General features: G+C 37.8%; 1 protein-coding gene across 1 annotated transcript in view; it reads left to right on the top strand.

Annotated features, from left to right (window-relative positions):
• Positions 1 to 26,550, top strand: part of LOC138703684 (fatty acid synthase-like) — an 89,503-nt gene extending 62,953 nt beyond the window's left edge. The window contains 16 exon segments of the mRNA XM_069831783.1: positions 847 to 1,032; positions 1,215 to 1,410; positions 1,413 to 1,534; positions 2,492 to 2,688; positions 3,066 to 3,314; positions 5,388 to 5,688; positions 6,982 to 7,360; positions 8,863 to 9,043; positions 9,146 to 9,291; positions 9,463 to 9,710; positions 10,678 to 11,164; positions 15,456 to 15,736; positions 18,888 to 19,115; positions 20,526 to 20,789; positions 20,900 to 21,139; positions 24,686 to 26,550. Of these exon segments, the coding sequence (XP_069687884.1) occupies positions 847 to 1,032; positions 1,215 to 1,410; positions 1,413 to 1,534; positions 2,492 to 2,688; positions 3,066 to 3,314; positions 5,388 to 5,688; positions 6,982 to 7,360; positions 8,863 to 9,043; positions 9,146 to 9,291; positions 9,463 to 9,710; positions 10,678 to 11,164; positions 15,456 to 15,736; positions 18,888 to 19,115; positions 20,526 to 20,789; positions 20,900 to 21,139; positions 24,686 to 24,793 (3,813 nt within the window). The 3' untranslated portion in view covers positions 24,794 to 26,550.
• The last annotated feature ends 632 nt before the right edge of the window (positions 26,551 to 27,182 follow it).

A 27,182-nucleotide genomic window follows, 5' to 3' on the forward strand; every position in this document is an offset into this window, starting at 1 on the left:
ACACTTCACTGACACAACACACTTCCTCACTGATAGAACACTTCAAATAACAAGATATCAAATACACCCTTTAAGTAATGTGTATAATATACTACCGTCTATTAGTAAAGTCCTTAAGCCTATTTTTAAATACATTTTTGATTATTGGTAAAGCCTTTAGTAAGTCTGCAGGTAAAGCATTCCAGTTCTTGATAGTACGATTGAGAAAAGAAAACTTTCCAGTGTCCGTCCTCTGGCATTGTATGGGGCAGAAACATGGACATTACGACGAAGTGAAGAGAGGCGAATAGAAGTATTTGAAATGTGGATATGGAGAAGAATGGAACGTGTGAAGTGCACAGAAAGAATAAGAAATGAAGCTGTGCTGGAAAAGTGGGTGAAGGAAGAATGACGCTGAAACTGATCAGAAAGAGAAAAATAAATTCGTTGGGTCACTGGCTGACAAGAAACTGCCTACTGAAGGAATGGTGAACAGGAGAAGAGTTCAGGGCAGAAGATGATGATATCAGATGATAGACATCATTAAGATATATGGATCATATGCAGAGACAAAGAGGAGGGCAGAAAATAGGAAAGATTGAAGAATGCTGGATTTGCAGTGACAGACCTGACTTTGGACAGAAAAGTAGGAATGAAATTAGTAGTTTTTCTCAAGACATTCGCTTATATGAAAGTCGTTTGCCTAAACATCCGATATGTGATGATTCATAATTTTATATTATTTTTTTGTTTCTTGTGTAAAGAGGCATGTTTGCAAAATTGTTACAATTTAGAATGTTGGTGTAAGATGTATTGTTGCTTTGGATGGACGGAGGGTGATTATTGTTATTTGTATGCATTTTACAGTCTGGCTCATTTGACGATTCCGGCAAGGCACGGGCCCAGGCATTGACAGTGGTATTGCAGATCGCACTTGAGAATTCTGGAGGCGCATTGAAAATGAAAGTTGCAGAAGTTGCTGGGGACCGCCCGGCCGATCACCTCCTTGCCCCCGCCATCATCGACATTCTGGAATCTGAGCCTATGCTCAGTGTAAGTACACTTCCGACCTCTACTAAGTTTAATCGTAATAACGAATGTTACTGCACATTGAGCTTCTTCATATTCGAATTTGTATGAAAAAAAGTGTAGTCACTTGTCTGTTTCCGGAAATGGCTGTAGTATATTTCGCTGTTGGGTAGTGGTAGTGCTCAATTTCCTTGTTTGGTCCGTAGGTGGAGCTGTCTGTGGTCTCCCCAAACGTTGAAGCATATTCTCAGGCATCTAACCTCGAGCCTTTGGGCCTGAAGTTCGCAAACCTTAACCCACTGGCTGGCCCAGTGGCGCAGAACTGCCACCTGGTGGTGGGTGCTGACCTGCTAGCTGCTGGAAGTGACCCTGAACTTCTTAACAACATGGCAGAGGCTCTGAAACCGGGGGCTTTGTGCTTTTGGAAGAAGGACCGTCAGTTGGAGATGCAGCTATTAAGAGATCGGGCTTGGAGTTGGCAGCCAGGCAATTGGCTGATGGCAAGACGTACCTTCTGCTCAGAAAGGTGGGTGTACAATACTGTGAAATTGGATTACTTTTGTAACAAAGTTTCGTGTACGTACAATCTTAATCTTTGGCAGAAACATTGAGATTCATCATGGTCTTCACTACTATATATTAGATTAAGTTAAGTGCACTCTAGATAAGACAGGTGTGTTGTTTTTTTTAAGATACATATTATGTAAATAAATACAATAAATGTATTCAGCCAATAAATGTATTCATAAGTTGGTTGGGACCCCAGAAGTTTTGGCATAAACCAAACTACTTACAACATGTACTTGCTCATTCAAATTTGTGTGCATTTAAAACAATACCTACCTTGAATGTTTTGAATAATAGGTTGAAAACTACAACAATGCTTCTTTGTTTTCCACCATAAATTAATTCTATCCACTAAGCCATTCAATTGTTTTAGGCTAGTCAACTTCGGTATCTTTTTACCCAACTTTTGGTGCAGTGCTATCGTACCATGTTAATGAAGGGTCAGGGGAAAGTCGATGTCCACCTTTTGCCATTTTTGAGTTCAGTAGTACACTCTTGTTTTTCAGAGCTTGAGTCACCACGCGCTAGTGAGCAGCATAGTACTTGTAAAACAGATTTGAAAATATGTAGTGTGGGGAAAGAACGGTCTATGTCCACGCATTAAAACGCAACAGCTTATTATGGACATGAACATTACTTTCCTCTGACCCTTCAGCAATGTAGAAAGTGGAGCATACATTAAATATCATAGGATTATGTAAGCTTTATTTAAGTTTATTTCTAAAAGTGGCTGTACATTTAGTGTCTTGCAGTATTTTTCGACTACACATTAAAATTCATTAATTTGCTACCAAATATGGAATGTTTATTTTGTGTGTATGGAATTTCTCAACTTGCTCTTAAAATTTGATTTCATTTCAAATTGCACTCCTTTATTTAAATTGTGTTAAAGTAATTCCTTTCTTTGTCTTTTCAGCCAGCGGAACTTCCTGCCCCCGTGATAATCAAAGTTACAGATAAGAACTTCAACTGGGTTGAAGGACTGAAGTCTGCATTGAAGCAGAGTGAGACAGAGGGCAAGAAAGTGTTGGTGGTTTGCCAGGGCGAACCTCTGTGCGGTGTTGTTGGCATGATGAACTGCATCAAGCAGGAACCTGGCGGTAACAATGTCAGGTGGGATTTTATGTTTCCTCAGAATCAATATAATGTCTTGTCGTTTGCATATCACAGCAATATTAATTATAACTCTGAATAATGCTTGTAAAAAATGAAAGTTTGTTATTTACTTACTTCATAAATGATTGAAAATTATATCTTTATTCTTAAAATGAAAATACATTTTTAATATATATTTTGGCTTGAGTTGAATAAATATTCACTTCAGAAATACTGAATATATTCTTCACTCTTGAATACACTTCTTTAACATTTGATGTACCTACTGCTGAATTATGTTAACACAGTGAAGTCGTTATTTATGCATTCAGATAACTTAACAGTACAGTACATCAGTGACTGAATATATATTTAGAGTCCGTTCTTGTTTACAGGTGCGTTTTTATACAAAGTGCCAAGGCACCATCCTTTTCATTGACCGCTCCGTTGTATGCTGCTCAACTGAAGAAGGACTTGGTAATGAACGTTTATCAAGGAGGGGCGTGGGGTTCGTACCGCCACTTGAAACTTGAGAATCACACAGACGCAACCACACTCCAAGTTGAGCACGCCTACATCAACACACTCACTCGTGGAGATCTTGCAAGCCTTCGTTGGATTGAGGGTCCACTGACTCACTACAGGTGCGTGAAGTGCATAATAGTTGATTCTTTATACAGCGAAATCTCAAAATTACGTACTTCACTAGAACGTATTTTTTAGTTTAACGTATATTTTCAAATTCCCTGCTCAAATCACATGTCACTATGCACAGATATTTCATTTTTATGTTCTCTTTGCTTAGGAAGGTTTCATTATTACGTATAGAATTTTGAAGTTAATAAGGGTTCATTCGTTCATTTATTGTTCTGCCCAAGGGCAGTCTTTCACTGCAAACCCAGCTTTCTTCAGTCTTTCCCATTTTCTGCCTTCCTCTTTGTCTCCTCATATGATCCATATATCTTAATGTCGTCTGTTATCTGATATCTTCTTCTGCCCCGAACTCTACTCCCGTTCACCATTCCTTCCAGTGCATCCTTCAGTAGGCAGTTTCTTCTCAGTCAGTGACCCAGCCAATTCCTTTTCCTCTTCCTGATCAGTTTCAGCATCATTCTTTCTTCACCCACTTTTTTCAATACAGCTTCATTTCTTATTCTGTCTATCTACTTCACACGTTCCATTCTTCTCCATATTCACATTTCAAATGCTTCTATTCGCTTCTCCTCACTTTGTCGTAATGTCCATGTTTCTGTCCCACACTCAGTGCAAAGCACTTCACTAGTCTCCTCCTTAGTTCTTTTTCCAGAGGTCTGCAAAAGATACTCCTTTTTCTATTAAAAGCTTCCTTGGCCATTGCTATCCTCCTTTTGACTTCCTGGCAGCAGCTCATGTTACTGCTTATAGTACACCTCAAGTATGTGAAGCTGTCCACTTGCTCTACTGCCTCATTTAGAATTCGCAATATTACCTTCTTTACTTTTCTTCCTATGACAATGCTCTTCGTCTTATTTGCAATTATCTTCATCCCACACTGCTCACAGCTGTCGTGTAGCTCCAGTACCTTGCTAACAGTGCCATATCATCAGCAAACCTGATGCACTCTATTCTTCTTCCTCTGCTACCACCCCTTCCTTGCTCTGAAAACAGTGCTTCACTAAATCCTCCAAGTAGATGTTGAACAGGGTAGGTGATAAAGGACATTCTTGACGTACTTCTCTCCCAATTTCACTTTCTTCTCACATTTCTTCTCCTGTCCTAACTTTGATTCGTTTCATATGAAGATTACTGAACAACCTTCTCTTTCCAATCCACACCAGTTTTCTTCAGGATCGTTATCAGTTTATGACAATTCACTATTTTTTTTTTTTCTAACTTTTACGACTATATTATGACATAATGTGTAACAACGGTTTTTTCTTAAATAACTTATCGATTTTGAAGTTTCATTCGCCTTAACATGAAGTGTGATATCTTACTTGTTGACGATCTTTGACATGGCTCAGCAATCTCTTCTGTGAATGCAATGAAGTGTGTATGTAGACAAATTTAAAGTTTACTTGGAGAAGACTGAAAATGTTCCAGAAAGAATTCTGATGTGTTTGACAGAAGTAGAACAATGAACTACTTAAAATTGAAACAAAAATAAGTGATTTCTTCAGGTCATCCTAGTTGTTAATTTTAAAAAGTTTTTATTTTGTATTTGTGTTTTTTTTATATATTTTTTTAAACTGTTAGTGTTTTATTGTAAAGTTTAATAATTCTTTAAAGTGTACTTGTATGTTTGAATTTTATCTGTGGCACAAGAACTGTAGTCACAACTGTTAATGGTAGGTCAAAAAGCATGGTTTTCAGAATAAAGTATAAAAGATTCGATGTTCTGATGTACACTATACCCTAGATCATATATACCCAGATAGGTCAGCCTTGTAGATTTTGAAGGTAACTTTTGTCAGGTTTACTACGCTGCCTTACATAAGGAGTCGCGTCATAATTCCCATTTGAATTGCATTAGTGACTGTACTGCCATCTCATGTTCGTTTATAGCAGACAGGTGGTGATCCTGGCGGTTGTTCTCTTCAAAGTGCTGCCTATTTTAACATAGCGATGAGCTGTATGATCTAGGGTTATACTGAGATTCACTGTATTTAAAATTAGTTGATTCCATATCTGAGTTTTTCTGTAGTATCAGAGACCTTACCTATTAAATGTTTGTTTAGGCCGGAGAGATATCCGAACAGAGAACTGTGCCATGTGTACTACGCGCCACTCAACTTCCGAGATATCATGTTGGCGACAGGCAAATTGCCCCCCGATGCCCTGCCAGGCGATCTTGCTGGACAAGATTGTATCCTGGGTTTGGAGTTCTCTGGCCGTAACTCGGCAGGAAAGAGGGTGATGGGCATGATTGATGCCAGGGGCCTTGCAACAACCGTGCTGGCAGATCCAGGCTTCTTGTGGGAGGTGCCTGACAAGTGGACCCTGGAAGAAGCAGCGACCATTCCTGTAGTCTATGGCACGGTGAGTAGGCATAACAAATGGCGTCTCTGTGATCTTGAACTTCACTCCATTCCTTCAAAATTCTTTGGATTCCTTTCTCCCTAGTCTGTCAGAATCTTTCTTTAGACCTCTTTCCTTCCATTTTGGTTCAGTAGGCCATTTTAGGATATCTTTCTTAATTCATTTCGACTACATGCCCAAACCATCGTAGTTGAGCTGAATTTATTATTCTGTGAGGGAAATAATTCCTAATCTCATCTTCCATAGTTTCTCCTATTTTCCTCAAATATTTCATTTCGACTCCTGTGTTCGGAAGTTAAGTTGTTGTTTAGTCATCTGCCCGGAGACAGGCCTGAACCTCACAAGTAACACCAAGAAGACACCACTTATGAGGCAACTAGGCCAGGTGATAATGGGGTAGGGTGGCCAGTTCCATTGCATACACTAGTCAGACTTCAGATGCATGTTCTTCATCGTCACTTGAGATGTGCTGTCAAATGTTACAGTAGGTAACGCTCAGATTTATCATTGTCTGTTTCTTAGACTTGTAAAGTTTTCAGGCATGTTTATCGTTCTTTACAAGATCTTAACAGGTATCAGGATAACATAAGAAAAGTGACCCCACTGTATTCACACCAATGTACCTTACTTACAAATGGCTTTTAAGGAGCCCGGAGGTTCATTGTTGGCCTCACATAGGCCCATCATCGGCCCCTATCCTAAGCACTCCTTCCATTGCAAACTAACTTTACCCACCACTTAAAACTAAGTGATTTTTTTTTTTTTAAATCAGTAAAATACCGTGTATCGGTGGATTTAACATAATTATTTTCTCTGTAAAAATATTTAAAATTAAATGCCTGTCACTTGTTCACCAAGAAATAAGAGTGCAACAGGACAAACGTCTGCCTGGAATTACAGGCGTGTTTGCCTCTTGGTGTGGTTTCAGTTTTCTCTTGGGCTTATTATGGATTTTTGTAAGGTGAATGTCAGGCAGTCCTAGCAAATCCTTGGCCTCATCTCACTATTACCAGTTCCATGGACCATAAATAACCTAGTAGTTGATATAGTGTCGTTAAATATCCGATTAAAAGTAAAAACTAGGGAAGTAAAGTGTGGCATTGCATATGATAATGATGTTATGATGATAAAACTTGATTTGGGTTATCACACTTCTTAGGCTAAACTGACGATTGCACTTATCCATAACTCAAGAAAGTACTACCTACTTTGTACTGAACAGTGGATCATTGATGTGTGTGGCAGACTCTTTGTGGGATGCGCATTTGATTTGGGCTGAACCTCTCATTTCAGAGCTACTACGCACTTGTGGTTCGCGGTCGCATGCGGCCAGGCGAATCCGTGCTCATTCACGCCGGTACCGGTGGCGTGGGGCAGGCCTCCATCGCCGTCGCACTCCATATGGGTTGCACAGTGTTCACAACTGTTGGTTCCAAAGAAAAACGTGAATTCCTCAAGAAGAGATTCCCTCAGCTGACAGATCGCAACATTTGTAATTCTCGCGACACCACCTTCGAGCAGCAAGTGTTGGCCGAGACAAATGGGCGCGGTGTGGATCTCGTGCTCAACTCTCTGGCAGAGGAGAAGCTGCAGGCATCAGTGCGCTGCATCGCAAAGGACGGCCGGTTCCTGGAGATTGGGAAGTACGACTTGTCAAACAACTCTGCTTTGGGTGAGTCATGTTACAGCTTTGTTAGACAGGTCAAAAGTCTTAAAATGAAAATTTTTGCTATTTATGTGGAAAGCTTGAGTATAAAGATAAAGTTTGAGTAGCAGTTGTAAATCTCCGTGCCTAGAACTCGGACATACTATTACAGTATAACCGTTATAATTAGATTTCATACCTATCCACCGACTCAGAAATATAACACTGCACTGCTAACTACAAATAAGGCACTCTTGTTCATGAAATGTTTATTACGTTATTTCAGTTTGGTAAATATACTTTTTCTACGGCCAAATTGAAATGAAGTTATTATGTGATAATCATCTATATCGAAATGACATCAATTTCGATACAGGTTATCATTTCGATACAGATTTCTTATTTCAATATAGTACATTATGCAACGAGCCTATAATGATAGTAATTAAGACGAGAGGATGTTTATGAAACATGCACAAGCGAGTTTCATAATTTTCATACAAGCGTCTTAATTACCATTATAGGCAAGTTTCATACGACTTTTTATGCTCGACCATATTTCTAACTTGAAATTATTCATAAGTATTCATTTTATTCGTATCTGACCGAAGAGCAGAAGTGACCTTGTGCATAGCTCGTAAATTGTGAGATGTGCGCAGACGCGAAAGTATTGATTTTTTCCAAGGAACAATAATGTCATTGACCTTGATATAATCTAGAGAATAACATGAACTAATTTTGATATAACCTGGAAATTGATTTAGAATTGAAAAACGAGATGACAAATTGAATTTATTTGAATATTATTTACAATTAACGCTAATTATTATAGTAACAGAACATAACCTTCTGCGACAGTATTGGATTTCCAGCCTCCGTGACGTTTCCCTCGTTTCTTTCGATTGCATATCCGAGAATAATCGAAAACCTGAACTTTAATGAATAGGTGTACTTTAATGACATGCATTAAAGGACTGCTACCAGGTGTATAATTACTACATTTCGGCATGGTCGAGCATAAAATATTGTATTATGCCTTTTCATGTAAGTTCTTTGATTTTGCAGGTAATAAAGTATTGCTCACTTTTACAGCTTCCTCTATCATTTCCATTTCATCAAAATTGCTTGAATCAGACGTTAAAACTTGCAAAAAGGAACTGTGATTTCATTTATTTTCTTATCTATAGGAACTGCAAATAAGAATCACTTGAAGTCTTTTGTTTTCCACTGTCTGAAACCATATTCATACTCCCATATTGTCAATATAAAGAAGTATGTGTCTAAACTTTAATTTTAATTTTTAACGGATTAATTAATTTTTGTCTAACCTTACTACTGATCATAGAAAGAGTTGTGTGTAACTCTCATACAATGGCTATTAAGACTGATGCAGTTTCTGATGCTTGTGGATGGCACTCATGTCTCAATAGCTATCATTATATGATCGTTGATAAATACCTATTTTGGTTTTAAGTTTAAATATCAAATTGTTAAGTAATGGTACCACTAAATAACATTCGAATTTTTAGGAATGGCATTCTTCTTGAAGAACACAACGTTCCACGGTATTTTGCTTGATGCCCTTTTCGGAACAAGTAGTGAGGATAAAAAAGAAGTAGTGCGACTCATGAATGAAGGCATCAGATCTGGAGCCGTGCGGCCACTTCCGGCCACCGTGTACTCAGCGTACCAAGCAGAGCAGGCGTTCAGGTATGTGTGTCGTGTACTGATTGCATTCTGTTGAATTCTGGAATATCTCTGTGTACAAATAATTGTAAACATTATTTAAACAATATAATGCTCCATTTTCAGGTTTGTAGGAACTGGCAAGCATATTGGTAAAGTACTGCTTAAAATCCGTGATGAAGAACCCAAGAAAGTCTTGAAGCCAGCAACGAAACTAATTTCTGCAATTCCACGAACTTACATGAACCCTGATAAGTCATACATACTTGTAGGTAAGTTCAAAATAAATTCATAACAAAATCTACTTTTTCACTGTAACAAATCTGAAAAAACACACACAGTATTATGTTGCACAACATTTAGCCTATGTCTCTGATAAACATTACTGAATACTGCAAATTTGTTGTAATGCCTTGAAGCTTTTATGTAGTTAATGTTTTCAGGTGGTTTGGGTGGATTTGGCTTGGAGTTGGCTAACTGGCTTGTCCAACGTGGAGCAACCAAAATTGTTCTCACCTCTCGAAGTGGCGTCCGAACTGGTTACCAGTCACTGTGCATTAGGAGGCGGCAAGAGATGGGAATAAGCGTAGTTGTGTCAACGGCAGATGTGACCAACGAGAAGGGGGTACAACAGCTAATAAAGGAAGCATCAAAACTTGGTCCCGTTGGAGGCATCTTCAATTTGGCCGTGGTTAGTTACAATATATATCTCCTTAAAGAGTTAGAATACATCTTCGATTTCGCTGTGGTTGCTTGAGGAATATACTTCCAATGTGCCTGTTTAATTTGTCAGTAGAGCCAATAAATATTTAAATATTGACGGCTGTTGTGAAGTATGTTTTCTTCTCTTCTTCTTCTTCTTCTTCGTCTTCTTCTTCAGTCCCTTCTGCTGCTAAGCGTCGGGTTCGCCTCTCTCTGTCCATTTCATCCATTTTTCCCGGTCTCTACACATTCTCTTCATCTCTACCATTGTTTTTCCTTTCTGTTGGCCTATTCTCTCTATTGTATCCTTCCATTTAATCCTTGGTCTTCTTCTTCTCTTTCTTCCTTCCACTCTCATTTCCATCACCTGTTTAACCTTCCTTTCTTCTCCCATACGATATACATGCCCAAACCATTTCAATTGCCTTTCATTAATCACCTCTGTTAATGCTTTTCTCAGTTTAACTTCTTCTCTTATCCTGTCATTCCTTATCCTATCTCTTCTGGTCTTTCCTACAGTTCTTCTAAGATATTTCATTTCCACTGCTGTTAATTTACTTCGATGTTTATCTAAGAGTGGTCAGCTTTCGGTACTATATTGTATTATAGGTTTAATTATTGAATTATATATCTGTATTTTAGTCTTAGTGGTTATTTCTTTTTTCCCAACTATTGTATTATTTATTTGATAGTATGCTGATGTTGCTTTCTTTACCCTGTTCAGTACTTCTTGATGTACTCTTCCATGACTAGTTATTATTGTTCCTAAATATTTAAAACTTTCCACTCTCTCCAGGTTTTGTCCTTCACATTCAATGTTAAATTCTGTTTCCTGTCTATCTTCCGTAGAGATCCACATTACTTTACTCTTGTTGACATTAATCCGCATCCCTTTTCTCATTAACTCTTCGTGTGAAGTATGTCTTGTTATAGAAAACTGTATGACTGTGTTTCAGGTGCTAAGAGATGCATTTTTAGAAAATCAGACTGAGGCAGACTTCAAGACGGTCTGCCTTCCCAAGGTGACGGGAACAAAGATCTTGGACTCTGTCTCGAGACAACTCTGCCCCGAGCTGGACTACTTCGTGGCCTTCTCCAGCGTGTCCTGCGGCCGCGGCAACGCGGGGCAGTCCAACTACGGCCTCGCGAACTCTGCCATGGAACGCATTTGTGAAGACCGACAGGCTTCCGGTTTGCCTGGCGTGGCAATCCAGTGGGGAGCCATCGGAGACGTCGGTCTTGTGCTGGAGACAATGGGAGACAACGAGACAGTGGTGGGAGGCACCCTTCCCCAGCGCATGAGCTCGTGCCTGACCACGATGGACAACTTCCTGCAGCAGCCACACCCTGTGCTCGCCTCCATGGTCCTCGCTGAGAAGAGGCGAGGAGCTGGCGACGCAGCTTCTCAGGTTGGACTTCTGGACGCTGTTGGAAATATTCTTGGTAAGTTGTGTCATCATTTGTATTTCTGTGTGTGTGACGATCATTTAGTATTCATAAAAAATTGTATGTAAATAGCTACCAGATGTGGCATAAGTCAAGGTGTAGTGCAGGTATGCTCAAAATTGCAAAAGCGCCGATTACACGGATGATGCTGCACTGCATAACACACACAGTGTATGGACTGGGCTCCACAACTAGCCCGTGGCATCGCTCTCACTGTCTTACAAATACGGATAATAAACTGAATTTGAAAAAGGAAATATTCAGTTATTACATTATTTATTATATTTTATACAGTTATGATACTATTATATCATAGATAATGTTATTTTCGTATTCCACATCCAACATGTGTAGGCCTATTCTTTTCTGCAAGTAATTGGAACTCTATTTCCAACGAATTTACTGCAATGCACAAAAGATTGCCATCTCTTAATCGGGATCTATGTTTGGATTTTTGGATTTAGCAACCTTCATTCTCGAAAATAATTGTTTGCACACATAGGCTACTATATTTCGAGTGACGGCGAATAAGCTCATCTTGGGATATTGCGTTTTGTTCATTTTTTAATACTTCTATGCTTGGCAAGTCATATTCTCCGCATTTAGTTCTGAACTCTACATGACTTTGTAATTGGAGATCATCAGTGCGGTTTTCGGCGTAATAGATCGACTATTGATCAGATTTTTTGTATTCGACAGATAATGGAGAAAAAATGGGAGTATAAGGGTACAGTACATCAGTTATTCATAGATTTCAAAAAGGCGTATGACTCGGTTAAGAGGGAAGTATTATATGATATTCTTATTGAATTTGGTATTCCCAAGAAACTTGTTCGATTAATTAAAATGTGTCTCAGTGAAACATACAGCAGAGTCCGTATAGGTCAGTTTCTATCTGATGCTTTTCCAATTCACTGCTGGCTAAAGCAGGAAGATGCACTATCACCTTTACTTTTTAACTTCGCTCTAGAATATGCCATTAGGAAAGTTCAGGATAACAGGCAGGGTTTGGAATTGAACGGGTTACATCAGCTTCTTGTCTATGCGGATGACGTGAATATGTTAGGAGAAAATACACAAACGATTAGGGAAAACACGGAAATTTTACTTGAAGCAACTAGAGCGATCGGTTTGGAAGTAAATCCCGAAAAGACAAAGTATATGATTATGTCTCGTGACCAGAATATTGTACGAAATGGAAATATAAAAATTGGAGATTTATCCTTCGAAGAGGTGGAAAAATTCAAATATCTTGGAGCAACAGTAACAAATATAAATGACACTCGGGAGGAAATTAAACGCAGAATAAATATGGGAAATGCGTGTTATTATTCGGTTGAGAAGCTCTTATCATCCAGTCTGCTGTCCAAAAATCTGAAAGTTAGAATTTATAAAACAGTTATATTACCGGTTCTTCTGTATGGTTGTGAAACTTGGACTCTCACTCTGAGAGAGGAACATAGGTTCAGGGTGTTTGAGAATAAGGTGCTAAGGAAAATATTTGGGGCTAAGCGGGATGAAGTTACAGGAGAATGGAGAAAGTTACACAACACAGAACTGCACGCATTGTATTCTTCACCTGACATAATTAGGAACATAAAATCGAGACGTTTGAGATGGGCAGGGCATGTAGCACGTATGGGCGAATCCAGAAATGCATATAGAGTGTTAGTTGGGAGACCGGAGGGAAAAAGACCTTTAGGGAGGCCGAGACGTAGATGGGAGGATAATATTAAAATGGATTTGAGGGAGGTGGGGTATGATGATAGAGACTAGATTAATCTTGCGCAGGATAGGGACCGCTGGCGGGCTTATGTGAGGGCGGCAATGAACCTTCGGGTTCCTTAAAAGCCATTTGTAAGTAAGTAAGTAACATGACTTTGTAAATCAATTAGCTCGTCCTGGAACTGCACTCTCACGGATTGTACTCAATTTACTATGAAAGGATTAACAAAAAGATGAATATCACTTTCCATACGTCTAAAATCATTAAATCCATGTTCTGTGAATTCACATTTGAGCTGTTCCAGTAGTGAGATGTAATTAATTAACTATATTTTGTTCGGGCACCATAGATTTCTTTACAAGTTCACCATCCGTGAAGGGTTTTTAGTGCCGTAGCTAATTCCCAACATACTACATAACTTGCTCCTAAACGTAGTCTCTGGATTGTCCGACTCTCTTCAATGTTTGGCGTATCATGAAGTGTTTTCAATTCTTGAAACTGTAGTGCATGTTGCACCCCTGAAAAATTATTTTATCATAACATATATTTCTGTTGGAATAAAATCACCACAATAACAATAATTGTACTAGTAATAATAGTAATAATAATGTTGATATATGAATACATATTACAGAAAACAGCTTCCCTGTCACTTCGGCATGGTCTGGATGGCAGAGCGTATAATGTCATTTTATGTTGCTCAGTGGTATTCCTGACAATGCCTTACAACATAGTAAACACTTTACGTTTTCAGAACAAAAATAGTCTTCCTCCCACACTGTACGGAATGATCGTTTGCTTACTAAAGGTTTTGACTGTGTCATTGTCCCGCACTGTTCGTACGTTTACTAAGTACTTGAACTGCCTTCCGCTGCCATCCGTCGAGCTTTGAACGAGGAACAGTACGCTCTAAATTGGAAGGTTGTGATTACAGAACGTAATCGGGAGTCAGAGAATGAGCATACCTGGTGTAGTGTAACAGTAATGTTAGATTTAATTTTTGTGTTTTGTCTTTACTCTTTCTTACAAGAATTGCTCAAATTCTGTTATTGATTTTGGGCGACAAAAGCGTGCTAAGTCTTCTGTCTCCTCGAACCTTGTATTTAATTTGTAAACAGCGTGCCAGAGTACCAGGGAATCGTTGAATGAAAGCTGGCATTTGATCTCGATCTGGTTGCCACCACTTCTTCAAAACAGATTCTGTTCAGTAGAAAGTTTTCTGTTTATGTTGTATGACCTGGAACCTACAAAGTACCGCCACTTACAACAATATAATGGTTATTTATGGTTAACTGACTTACGCTGCACACCATCAGAAATGCTGCAATCATTTACAGATTCTTGGTTTTGAAATGTGACCATTTTATTACTACCGAAACTACTATTTAAAAGTCGATAAACTTAATTTCGTGTTGTCTTATTTAATTCCGCTGTAGATTATGTTTAATCAAATGACCCACCAAGTTAAACGAAACAATTTATAATGAAATTTTGAAACTCCCACAAAGGATTTATTTTTATAAGAAATTATATTTCATGACTAGTGGCTTGAGGAGCAAATGCTGCAAACTAAATTCATTAGACGTTCAAATAAACATTTTTCAGATTTATTTTCAATGAAGAATACCATTCTGAAAGTTATTTGCTTCCATAACAATGAAAGATACTCTCTCTCGAGCCAATACTGAAGAGAACCACGCATATAAATATCTACACCACACCGCCATTAAATATATGAAAAAGACCCAACCCCACTTGATTAATAACTATAAAAAATTTGATTTTTAATAATATTATTATCTTATGTAAGTTTTATAGCTTTCAGTAACGTATAGTATATATACTATATAGCTGCCACTCAGTAAAATATAGAAATCAAAATGTAATTTAAGTTATTCTCTACATCTACTTATATAACCCCAAAACGTTTCACTTTCATATTATCAGTATAGCATTAATATGTATAATTAATGAAAAATAGTCACATCATGGCATTAACTACAATAATATTTCATTTCTAATGGTAATAATGTCATCAAGCCACCTCAAGTTTTGTAGTTTTTAATATCCAATACACAGCTGTACCCAGAAAATTATACACCACAGAATCGAACCTGTAAATTATTTTTAATAAGTAAAGTTTTTAATAACCAATTTAATTTGAGCTCTAAATATGTCAGCATTCTTGCAGATCATGGCCTTCGTGTAATATTGTTTACTGTAGTGTGTGTTTTGTTTTATTCTGAAATGCAACACGGCCGACTTGATGCTTGCTTCGCTTCTTCTGAATGCAATTAGCTAGTTCTCAAAACTGACGACAGATGGATTTGGGAAAATAGGAAAATTATGTAGGAAAATTGACATTTCACTGAAAACTACTATTTTTCCAAAAAACTTTGGGTTCCAAGCTTCAAAATGATGGGCCATTTATTAAAATCCGTTCAGCCGTTTTCCCGTAATTTCCATTAGCAGTTCGAATTATATATATAGATATAATTTTATAATGTGGCTCTGTGTTTGTTTGTTTGTTTGGTACTATTTATGAGCTGCTGCTGGTTGCAGGCATCAAGGACGTGAAGACTGTGAACGCTCAGTGCACACTGGCGGACCTGGGCATGGACTCCCTGATGGGCGCGGAGATCAAGCAGACCCTGGAGAGGAGTTACGACCTGGTGCTGAGCGCACAGGAGATCCGAGGCCTCACGTTCGGCCGCCTGACGGAACTTGCTACTGGCGGAGGCGGGTCTGCACCGGCTGGAGATGTGGCCGTCCGCGCAGCTTCTCCTGAGCCGATCACCAATGGCCAAGTGAAAGATGTTTCCCCAGTACGGGATACTACACAAGTAAGAACATGCCTCAGAGACATTAATTAAATAAACTGTTTGTATGAAGGAACTTATGGTCTGTCCAAAACAACTTCCGACCTGACAAATGGCGCCTTTAGCATGTTACCATGGCAACCATTCAAATCAACCAATCACTAGAGATGCGTAACCATGGTAACGGGACGGTGTTGCCTTGTCTATGTTTACAAGTTACACGTGAATACCAGGGCCTAGTGGTGAATACAGTGGCCGGAATGACTGAGTTAGCTGGTTAACGCGTGCTTTGTGTGAATTAAAAATATTATTTAGTTGTATTATTGTTTTAGTGTATCGATAATTATTGTGTTTAAATTATATTACACTATTATCTTCGTTGGCATTGGTGGAGTGTGTGTTTTCTAATTTCTGCTAGAGTTTTTAAATAGATGACTTGTGCAATGTCGGAAGGAAGGAAGGAAGGAAAGGCAGGCGGAGAATAAAGAATATTGGGCAAGGTGCCCCGTTAAAGAGTCAAATGCGAGAGATGGTGTGTTATGTAAGAGAGTATTTTGACAGGAGAAAAGATAATGGTGGGCCTCTTTTACCTTTGGCGCAAGTCGTAATGAGAACTGTTGCTTGTGTTAAAATTAATAAGAGCACTGTTACCAATATTTGAAAAGAAAAAGGCCGTGCAGATTTTTAATTATAAATATTTTTACAGTTTACAATTTTTTCAACGCCTTTCTAACAATATTACATTGAAGAATACCGACACTCATAAAAGTAGAGGCTTCATATTAAATTAAAACTGTTTTTACAGTTTACAGTCCTTTCGACGCTTTTCTAATGGTATTTACATTGAAGAATACTGGTACTACTACTACTACTGCTACTTATTATTATTATTATTATTATTATTATTATTATTACTATTATTATTATTATTATTATTATTATTATTATTATTATTATTATTATTATTGTTGTAGGCTAATAAAAATAATAATGTACACAAATTTTAATGCCTAGTGTTCAACAAATTGGTTAGAAATGTATGTGTTCTTGTCAGCCGTTCATTACTGCACTCTATCGGCAGCGCGCTCGCTTACACGAAAAATGGGCAACATGACAACACTGCTCCCCCTTCTCTATAAGCTGTCAAGTCGGAAGTAGTTTTGGTCAAGGTATAATTTAAATACTTAAGTCTCCAAAGATATAATTCAAACCAAGCTAATTAAAAGCTAAGTAGGTGAACTGTAAGTGCATTGTGACCATGTTACTGGTCATGAGAACATAATCCCCCATCTGGAATTGCACGTTACAGCTATTAATAGTTGTGTTAAAATACGAGGAAGGGAAACAAACACTTGCAGTTATGCACGTCTGGATGCCTATGGTACAGGGACACTTCAAATTAGAAAGTAATAACTTTGGAGGAATAGCTAAATACTCGAAAAAGGAAATAAAGAAAAATAATTCAAGATAATAAACAGGATCATACCTGGTGAGAGCAACGTCTGTTGGGATGCTAGCGTCTACACTTAAATTTCAGAATTTATAGCAGAAGCCAAACGAATTTATCCAACAATAATAAACTTACGTACACATAAAGTCATCTGTTTACATTTTGACACTCGAATGTCCTCCCTCCTGTTTGTATACGGACAGACTTTGTAGTGTTGGACCGGTATTGTTAAATATTGAGGCATTTTCAATGTTATTTTTGGTCTTCTGCAATGCCAGAAATTCGTCTGCAGTACTGAAGGTGACAGTGTTGCAGTGATAGACATGACTTGCATCTTGAGTGCAATCCTGCAGATTTGAAGACATGTCACCCATCATTTGTAAAAGCATCTTGGTACGATTATCTGCAAGAGGAGTTGTCTGACTTCTGGTACACTAGTCACAACTTGCAAGACTTGGGTCTCTGATCTGTACTGGCTACATAAAACACTCTGCACACAGATAAGACAACTTTACTAGTCATTGGCTCTTCTCTGCTTAATTTATAACAATTTTCATTTTGTATTAGTGCATTGGCAGGGTTGAGAGATTATGAATTGGCACGTCCCCACTGTCTGATCAGAGATCTCAGATAGTTGCAAACTGAGAGGTGGCTGGAAGTTCAGTTTCGCATGTGTATAGCATATTCACTACATGGGTTCAATAGCTTTATTTACTACTAAAATCCATTGATCCGCGTGTACAAGACATCATGTGGGGCCTGTCACGCAGGCAGTCTGCTTTTGAATTCCAATCAGGCCCGGGATTTTCCATTGACACTTGTGGTGGACAAGTTTGCAGTTGGTGGTTTTTCTCGGGGTTCTCCTGTTTCCATATTAGACATCTACGTCATTCCATCAACTTTTTCCTTTTTAGCATCATTCCATAGCATTCCCCAAATGCCAGCTGGTGACACTCGGAGGAGGCTGGCCTAGGGATGAGTGGCGTTGCCTGGGTACGCAGCGAACCTTAGTGTAGTCAGCCAGATGGATTTGGGAATGCACCTAGCTTGAGAGTTAGTGCAATAGATCTTGAAAGGTTGCAGTGATGGGTCGTAGTGCCCCCTCCAGAAATTCCATTTCAAATCTGGGAATCGGATGGTTCTTTCAGATGGGCAGACATTATTGCTATCAGCGGACGCTTAAAACGGGCTCTTGATCTTGACCCTACTATCCGTTTCGAAAGAAACCTAAATCAGGCCACCGAGGTTGATATTGAGAAGAAGTCCATATATGAACCTTGTCTGCCGTATCTTTCTCAAAAGTACAACGTCCCTCTTAAACAATGGTCTGTCATTGGTTTGCTGTTTGGCAGTAGAGGTTCTATTTCCAAATTCACATGGAATTATCTTAAGGAACTTCACATTCCTTTTGATTATGTAATGTCTGTCCTTATAAATATTATCAAGGATTCTCTTCAAATACTACATCATCAACTCTATTTCAATTAATCCACTTCTATTTGCCTTCAACAATTAACTTTCTTTTTTCTTTAATGTATCACATCACATTATATTGTACATGTTTATTGTATTCAGGACCCTTGCGGTCACTCAAATTCTTTGAGCTGATGTCTATAATTTAGAATTTATATACATAAATTACTATAGAAAAATACGGAATTTCTAACATATTATTGTCCACAATGTAAAGAAGTGACAAAAACAGTAAATTTCCTCGCATTACAGGTGCAGTTTGAGAATATCTCGGAACTCGTGCCCTCAGAAGTGTTGGTGCAGCTTCCATCTCAAGCCGTTAAAGGCAGCAAGCCTTTATTTGTTGTGCATCCTATTGAAGGCGTAGTAACGGCTCTGAAGCCAGTAGCAGCGGAGCTGCCGTTCCCGGTGTGGGGTCTTCAGTGCACAGCAGATGCTCCACTGTCAACGATTCAAGATCTGGCCACCTTTTACGTCAAGGTAACTGATTTTTAAATGTAGTAATAAGATTTAAATTATCATCAGAGATTTTATGCAATAATCATGCATAATGAAATAATTTAGATCTTAATACAAGGAATCTCTTAATTTATTTAATTATATTAATAGAACATCTAGATATAATCAGTCAATCTTCGTAATGTACCCAGCTGTTTGCTGACAACATAAAGTCCACTATCGTCCACTGTAGTCTATTCAGTTGTTGTTTTTCACGAGAAATGAGGGGTATTTTGATCTGTGTTCATTATAGATGCTGTTGCTAGTAGCCAGAGGTGGGGTGTAGTCAATATCAGAAATGTGAAATCGGTGTAGGAACAATTGAGTGACAATGTGACCTGTTCTGGCTTTTGTTAAAAATGTTTGAACACGTCTGGGCAAGTTTTTGTACATTTGCAGGTCATTTGATTTCTTTTGTACGGACTGTAAAATAGTCCCTCAATTTAGATACAATGTTTCATAACAAATAAGGAGCCAAGTTATTTCATAAAGACAGGTGGACTTACTTTTATTTCATTTGACAAAACACTAACAAAAGTATGAACAAATTCAATCATCATCTTCTTAATTAATAGAAATAATAGAGGAAATAAGATGAAAAGTCTGGTGGGAGCGAATATCTTGTCTGTAGTGTTCTTCCAGAACATAAGGCATCAACAAAACATTGCCATCAAACTTAGTTTCCGTTCATGGAATTCACTTCCTTCCATCTCTGCTAATTCTCTTCCACTATCCCTTCCAAGTTCTTTTCGGCTTCCCCCTCTTCCTTTTTCCTTAGGATTTCAGTCTCAGTGCTTCTTTTTCTGTTGAGTTCATCTTACAGTATGCCCTATTAAGTTACATTTCTGTCTGACTCGAAATTTGTTCCTTCATCTAAGTTTTATAATCCTTTGTTTGAGTTTGTATCAGGCCAGCTGATATTCATAAAATATTGTAATTTGTTATTCATTTCCTGTGTCACTCTCCAGGTCTCATATATGAAGGGATTCATTTTACTTCACTACTGAAGATTTTTAGTTTTGTTTTTAAGGAAATTTTCTTTGATTGTCAGATTTTATATAATTGGACAGAAGCAGCAGTTGCTTTTTATATTTTAGAATTTACATCCTCTCATGATCTTCCATCCATATTTATTTTGTTATCCAGATATATAAAATCATTTACACCCTGGATGTTTTTTATCTTCTAGCTTAACTTGGGTTTTATTTTTAGGGTTTAAATACATTGGTTTTTTTTTTCTATTACTGTTGTCTGTAAAGTAATAAAATGGAAATGAGATTGATATCCTTTCTTTTCTAAGCATTGTAAGTTGAGATAATTTAGATTACTTCTTACTTGAATAAGTGTGTTTTAATTCCGGTTTGTGATAGTCCAATAATATGGTTTGTGCAGCACATCAGAAAAATGCAGCCTACTGGTCCATACACGTTGTGTGGTTACTCGTTCGGAGCTTGCGTGGCATTCGAGATGGGCCTGCAGCTAGAGAAGTTGAATGAGAGAGTACAGTTGGTAATGCTGGATGGCTCCCCCTCTTACGTGGCAGCGCACACCGGCAGCTACCGAGCCCGGCGCAGCGGCAGGCAGACGAAGCAGGACGAGGAGTCCGACGCGCTCATGTACTTCATTTCTCTCTTCAGCGATGTCGACTACCAGAAGGTACGTTAAGTTCTGGACTGGAAAGTTAGTAAGTGAAGAATCTTCATGTTCTGTATTCATTGCTGATTCTTCATTCGTAATAATGCTTTTAAATTAATTTTTTTATATAGACAAAACAGATCCTGTCAAGTTTACCCACTTGGGAAGCGAGGTTGAAACATTGTACGGAGCTTCTGAAAGGCGCAACACCATTCCCTGCAGAACAGCTGGCATCATCTGCAGAATCCTTTTACTTCAAACTAGCAGCAGCTGACCAGTACCAACCTACAAACAAATTTTCTGGAATAGTCTCACTAGTCCGAGCAAAGGATAACTTCATGAAGCTTGGAGATGACTATGGCCTATCCACTGTAAGTTGTTGTTTCATATTAGCAGAATACGTGATTATAATACGCACTTTTTTTTTTTTTACAAACTGTTTTCTTGAAAACTGGGATGTGCATCATATTCGATGGCATAATGTATTCGCACACAAACATTTAGACTACTCAAATTTAAATGAACTCTCAATTTATGTTACGAGATATAGTGGGAAACTGCTGACAGAAACGGCCATTGTGGGTTCGTCTTTTCTGCACGTTTGTTTCGCTGTTTCATGCCCATTTTTGACAACAATCATTATTTGTAATTAATTTATTGAATACTTCCCACCATTGTAGGCTGCCTACAGACAAAGTATGAAATAACATACAATACAATTCCATAGTACATACATACAAATATTCGACAAATTTTGATAAAAATGAAAATTAATAATAAAAGTCAATTCATCCTTAAAATATTAAACTAAAAATTACAAATAAACTAACTAAAAAAAACTGAAAAGAAAGTAAAAGCAAAGTTTAAATTTTATTACAATGGTTGCAATAAATTATGAGTGACTCCTTTATGGCTGTAATTTTCAGGTTCTGGCAGTCTAGGTGAAAAAGTTTCCAAATTTTGACCCGGTGTTGTGCCTGTAGCACTAATTAACGTGCTGTAGATAAGACTCCTTTTAAGGTCGTATTCTTCAACACTACAGAATTGTATGCTCTTATATTTGCCATTTTTCATTATCTACATCTTCTGGTTGACCACTGCTTTGTTCAAATCAGGCAGCAGGAAGAACCTTTTCACACACTGGCATATCAATTCGGGGATGATTTCTGTTTGTCTCTTCGAACACTGTGAAGCCTAGAATGTCGGCAATCTCTGATCGAATGCGATGATGTCTGGCATTTCGCAGTAGCTCACCGTATGGGCGAGATCCAACTTTTAACAATCGCCTGTCTTTAAATATACCAAAAGAATTTACCAACGATAAAATTACTGATGAAAGAGTCATTGTGAATTAATATTCTGACGTCAACCCAGACCTGTTGACTGGAAGTTCCAAGTGAGGTAGAACGTGATGTTCTGGATAATATAATTTTAATCTTGATTGGTTTTAGCACAGGTAGTCTATATTACCCAATAAGCCAGTAATATTTTTTCTGGATTTTATGACCAAAAAATTGGGGTGCATAATATATTCTATAAATAGAGTATGGCATAAATCAGATTACTGGCTCCTATATTTGAGTATTATTTTCCTAGTCTGTATTGAGATGCTATGGCTATACATGCACCGTGCGATATATTGGCAACATGGAGTAGTGATGGTAGGTTGAATGTAGAACAACAACAGCATTCTTGCTCTAGTTGAATTTTTCCTTAAATATCATCCATCAGGTGTTTCAATCCAAGCCGATGCTCAGTTCCTGAGCCCACAAAAGAGGACGTGGTTACATATATGGGCGAAATGAGAAGGTCGTCGGAGAACTGTATAATTCTTATACTATTGATACCTGGCAACATGACTTGTAGATTAGTTCCCCAGGACGTGAGTTTTATGTCTCTTTCAGCTCCAAAAATGAATTAGTATTTTACGTGTAATATTTTTATCACTGTTGATCAGTGGCAGCCGGTGAGGCATTCTGGTGGTGGTGCCAAAAATGAAAAAAGGTTGTACGCAAATTACCCTAGTAAAATTGATAATCGCAGTTCACGTTTACATTATGTTAAATAAAACACATTAATTAAACCAGCTATTTTACCAGATGTACAGTTAATAATGCATCTAGTAACAGTTACAATAACATTTCCGAAACTAATAACGAAATTTACAGATACAGATAATCAAAACTTTCACAGTATTGTTAGTCAAATACAAATAACTTTTATAACTAGTAAAATTACTGATGAAAACACACGAGATAAACAATGGTATAGATAATAAACAAACACGTTTGCACTTTATTTAACAGGTCGATGAATCCAAGGCAGCGGCCTAAATAACACATATTCATGTCCTGCACAGATCTCGTGTATCGTTAACAGAAGCATCAATACTATAGCAACAATGTACGATATTTAGTTGCCGCAAAATAAAACAAATATTACACAACATTAACAAACAGTTTTACATAATATATAGTTAAATGGATAATAATTTACACATTCAAATCCAAGTTATGTGCATTAGTTTTGAATTGGCAACATTACATTAACATTTGGCGCGGAACTTCAACTTGTGTTTTCGTGCAAGTCTGGGGTTGATGGTTCCCTTCCTAACGTCTCCAACAACCCTGCCATCTAGTGAAATTTCTGCATTATTGTGCTCTAGCGGACGGAATATTCATTACTGAATCAAATTGAATTCGGCTCAAAGTCTGCCATAAGAAACGTATATAAACTAGAATCAGTAGCCTTTTGTACAGTGTTATATGGACGCAGGCAGTGCCACACTGAAGTGGCTTCAACGTTCGGAAAAATGCTGCAAGAGTGCGTCCGGATATATGCGCGCGCTCGTTCAGATGAAATACGAATAAAATGTGTAGAAATAAACTATTACAACTGCTTTCTAGGATATTATTTTTTGTTTCTTTCATTGGTGGTGCCATGGCACACTGGCACTACCCCAAAAGCCGCCCCTGCTGTTGATTCAAACCTTTTGCATTGCTTGCTCGTGACAAACTTGTAACCTTGTGCCACTGCAGACATTGGGCTGTCAAAGTTAAGAGTGGAAACAGCAGTTATATTCTTTATAAAGTTTGTGCTATAACAGGTGGTTTCTGTTACTTTCTGCTTCATAGACCTGAAATGTTTCTTCAGAAGTTGGTAATACATATGGCCTTTCTTGCTACGTAGTATGGGCTCCAACCACAGTCTTCTACTGGGTGTTCATTTCAAAGTGTGTCATGACGTCACTGTTGTTGGGTCACCGATTTGAAGCGAGTTTCAGCTTATATGTTAGAGAAGTTGCCTATTATTTAAGGCGTTCTTCAATCTGAACTTGTATGTATTTCCAAACAGTTCACATCCCTGCCACTACCGGCGTTACCGTACGTATCGGTACGTACTCTTCAGAATGAACGCCGTACTTGCTAGGCAACTTCTCTGCCTCATAGGTTATACACCTCTGCGGAAGTGTAGGAAGATTGAATTCTCTAGGCTCATCTGCTAGCCACATGACGGCATACAGCGAGCCATGACACATTTTAGATTGATTGTTGAGATGAGCAGTTGTTCAGTGTTTCATCGTCCCTTCTACAAAGTTTAATGTAGGATTGCCAATAATATTAAAAAGGCGTAAGTACATAAGTGTGCTTCAGTTGCAATGTTTCCTATCCTGGTTATTGGAAGTAAAGGTTTGAGTTTTTCACACAGTTCGGGGTTGTTTGGCTAGAGGCTAGTTTGAGGAGGATGTGGTAATTTGTATGAACTTCAAATTTATTTCATATACGGGTGTTACAGGGTGGAATGCCTTATTTTATACAGGCCTGAATCAAGAGTTCACTTTCAAACTTCTGTTCAAAGTATTTAATATAATTGTAGGCTATATAAGAAATGTTTCTAACAATTTATTTTTTATGCAGGTGTGCAAGAAGAAGGTAACAGTTCACGAACTTAGTGGCGACCACAGACAGATCCTGAAAGGAGACAGTGCCAAGAAGGTTGCAGAAATTCTTAGTAAAATAAATTAAATTACTTTTTGTTACGTTGGAATGAGCATTAACTGATGGTTGTGAGAAACTATTGCTAACGACCTTCAAAGACTAATTCTGTCAATAGTAACCATGTTACATAGGTTTTTCACATTTTTATTTCCGTATATTTATTTTAATATCCGTCACATTAACGCAGTATGTTGTGTATTACTTACACAACCGGTTCTGCAATATTTCTGAATGTGTTTCACAACCATCAATTTTATTGCTAACATTTCATCGTAAGGACGTAGCTATTCCAGAATTCTGTACAGAATACAAAACCAAAGACGAAACCATTACATGTCATGTACAGGATATGATAAAGGTACACAAAATTTTAATTTCCTGAAGAAATTGTGATCTCTCTATTTCCTAACATGTCTAATTCAATTTTGACTTTAGGGTTACTTTTATTTCATGTCCTGTAGAATGTTGCATTTCAATACTTAACCCTAGTGATGACGAACTTGGAAATGTATTATACAAGACATTGTGTTTTCTGGCTTGTCATTGCTTATTTCCTTAAATTCCTGGCTGAAGGAAGTTGGTCTTTCAACTTCTACTGTGGGGGTTTGTCACATCTAGGGTTAAAGTGCCAGAATGTTCTGATAGTTGAACTCTATCAGGCTTAATACAGTACTTCAATGCGATTGCTACTGCACAATTAATTTGTATTTGATTTGTGAAATTTTTCAAAGAGGTTGATAATATGCAAGAACATAACAAACTATTTGGTAAAATGCACTCAAAGCTATTTACATGATGTAAATAAACAAGACAGTGCTGATGTACTTGTTCATATTCCTCTTTGATGAATTTCACAGCTCGATGCGAGGTCATAGTTTGTACTGTTGCTAAGTGCTATTGTGTTATTTATAATTTGACTGACAGGTGACACGTGTTCCTGCATGTATGTGCGTGCGTGCGTTTGTGTGGATGTTTTTATGTGCAATTGTTTGAACGAACGAGTGTGTTTGTGTTTGTACTGTAGACGATGTTGCATTGTATAGTTAGTATGGTTCACATGCACTAAAATGTTCCTTTCTTTTTTGTGTTCATCTTGCGTGACTGTGTTTGTAATTCGAAATGCATTTCCTTCATATAAAGTGGCGGAACTTTTTTGTATCAACATTCCCAATTTATAGTTCACGAAATTATCTTCCATTCAACTATTTAAAAAATCTTAAATTAATCTGTAATACTTAAAATGTTATTTATCACCAGGAAAAATATAGTAATGATATTAAAGTAAATTTTACTAAATGAAAAGTAATGCGTAGGATTGTTTTCCTTTAATGGTAATTTGAGATCTTTGACATGCACTAGTAACATGAAAATGGTAGTATTTCCTCTTTGGTATAAGATACATGTGCCTGTTATTGCGGTTTTTTCTTCATATAATATTTGTTGCATTTATGTAACAAGGAAAACATATATAATGTAATTTATTTGAACAATGTTGTAAATATTACTTCACAATAGTTGTAGCCCGTGATTCAGTACGAATATGCTGTACATTTGTGTAGGGGTTTTTGTTTACGTATACTAAGGTAGTATAATTCAACGCTGTGTTGGATGCATTTATATGTGTGACTGTTGTGTGTGTAGATTTCTTTAAGATGCTGATCTAAATCCTAGAAAAATCTCATGTGATATTATATGAATGATGTGATAATATATGTACATATTGTTTCTGTTAACCCTTTTGTGGTGTTTACAAAGAACCAAATAAACAAAGACCTCTATGAAAACATCGTTATTTATTTTTTTTAGGTTTAGCATCATCAATGTATTCTGCTTCCTATTTCTGTAGAAATAACTGACCTAGGACAGAATGGCTGTGTTGTCTTTTTACTTTTATTGAGAAGAGTTCACAGTCTTCGTCTTTACTGAAACACAAAATAGTGTATAGAACCGGAAGTTGAATATAAATTACGTTGTTGCAAATCAAGATTTCAGGTATAACTCCCTGTAAAGTTGATTTGAATAATTTCGAGGGGAAAATTGTTCCAGGGCCGGGCATCGAACCCGGGACCTTTGGTTTAACGTACCAACGCTCTACCACTGAACTACCTGGGAACTCTACCCGACACCGATCCAATTTTTCCTCTATAGTGCACTTAGTGTGCACTCAATGTTGGTTGCTTGACGGTTGTCAGCCCACTTTGAGGTCTGTGGATATAGAGGAAAAAATTGGATCGGTGTCGGGTAGAGTTCCCGGGTAACTCAGTGGTAGAGCGTTGGTGCGTTAAACCAAAGGTCCCGGGTTCGATGCCCGGCCCCAGAACAATTTTTCCCTCGAAATTATTCAAATTATGTTGTTTTCTGGGCCATCAGTCTTCCGGCTTCCCAATATAGCTTGGTCATATTTCCTGTAGGCTGC

This window comes from Periplaneta americana, chromosome 7, assembly GCF_040183065.1.
Source record: "Periplaneta americana isolate PAMFEO1 chromosome 7, P.americana_PAMFEO1_priV1, whole genome shotgun sequence".
NCBI classification, from domain to species: Eukaryota; Metazoa; Arthropoda; class Insecta; order Blattodea; family Blattidae; genus Periplaneta; species Periplaneta americana.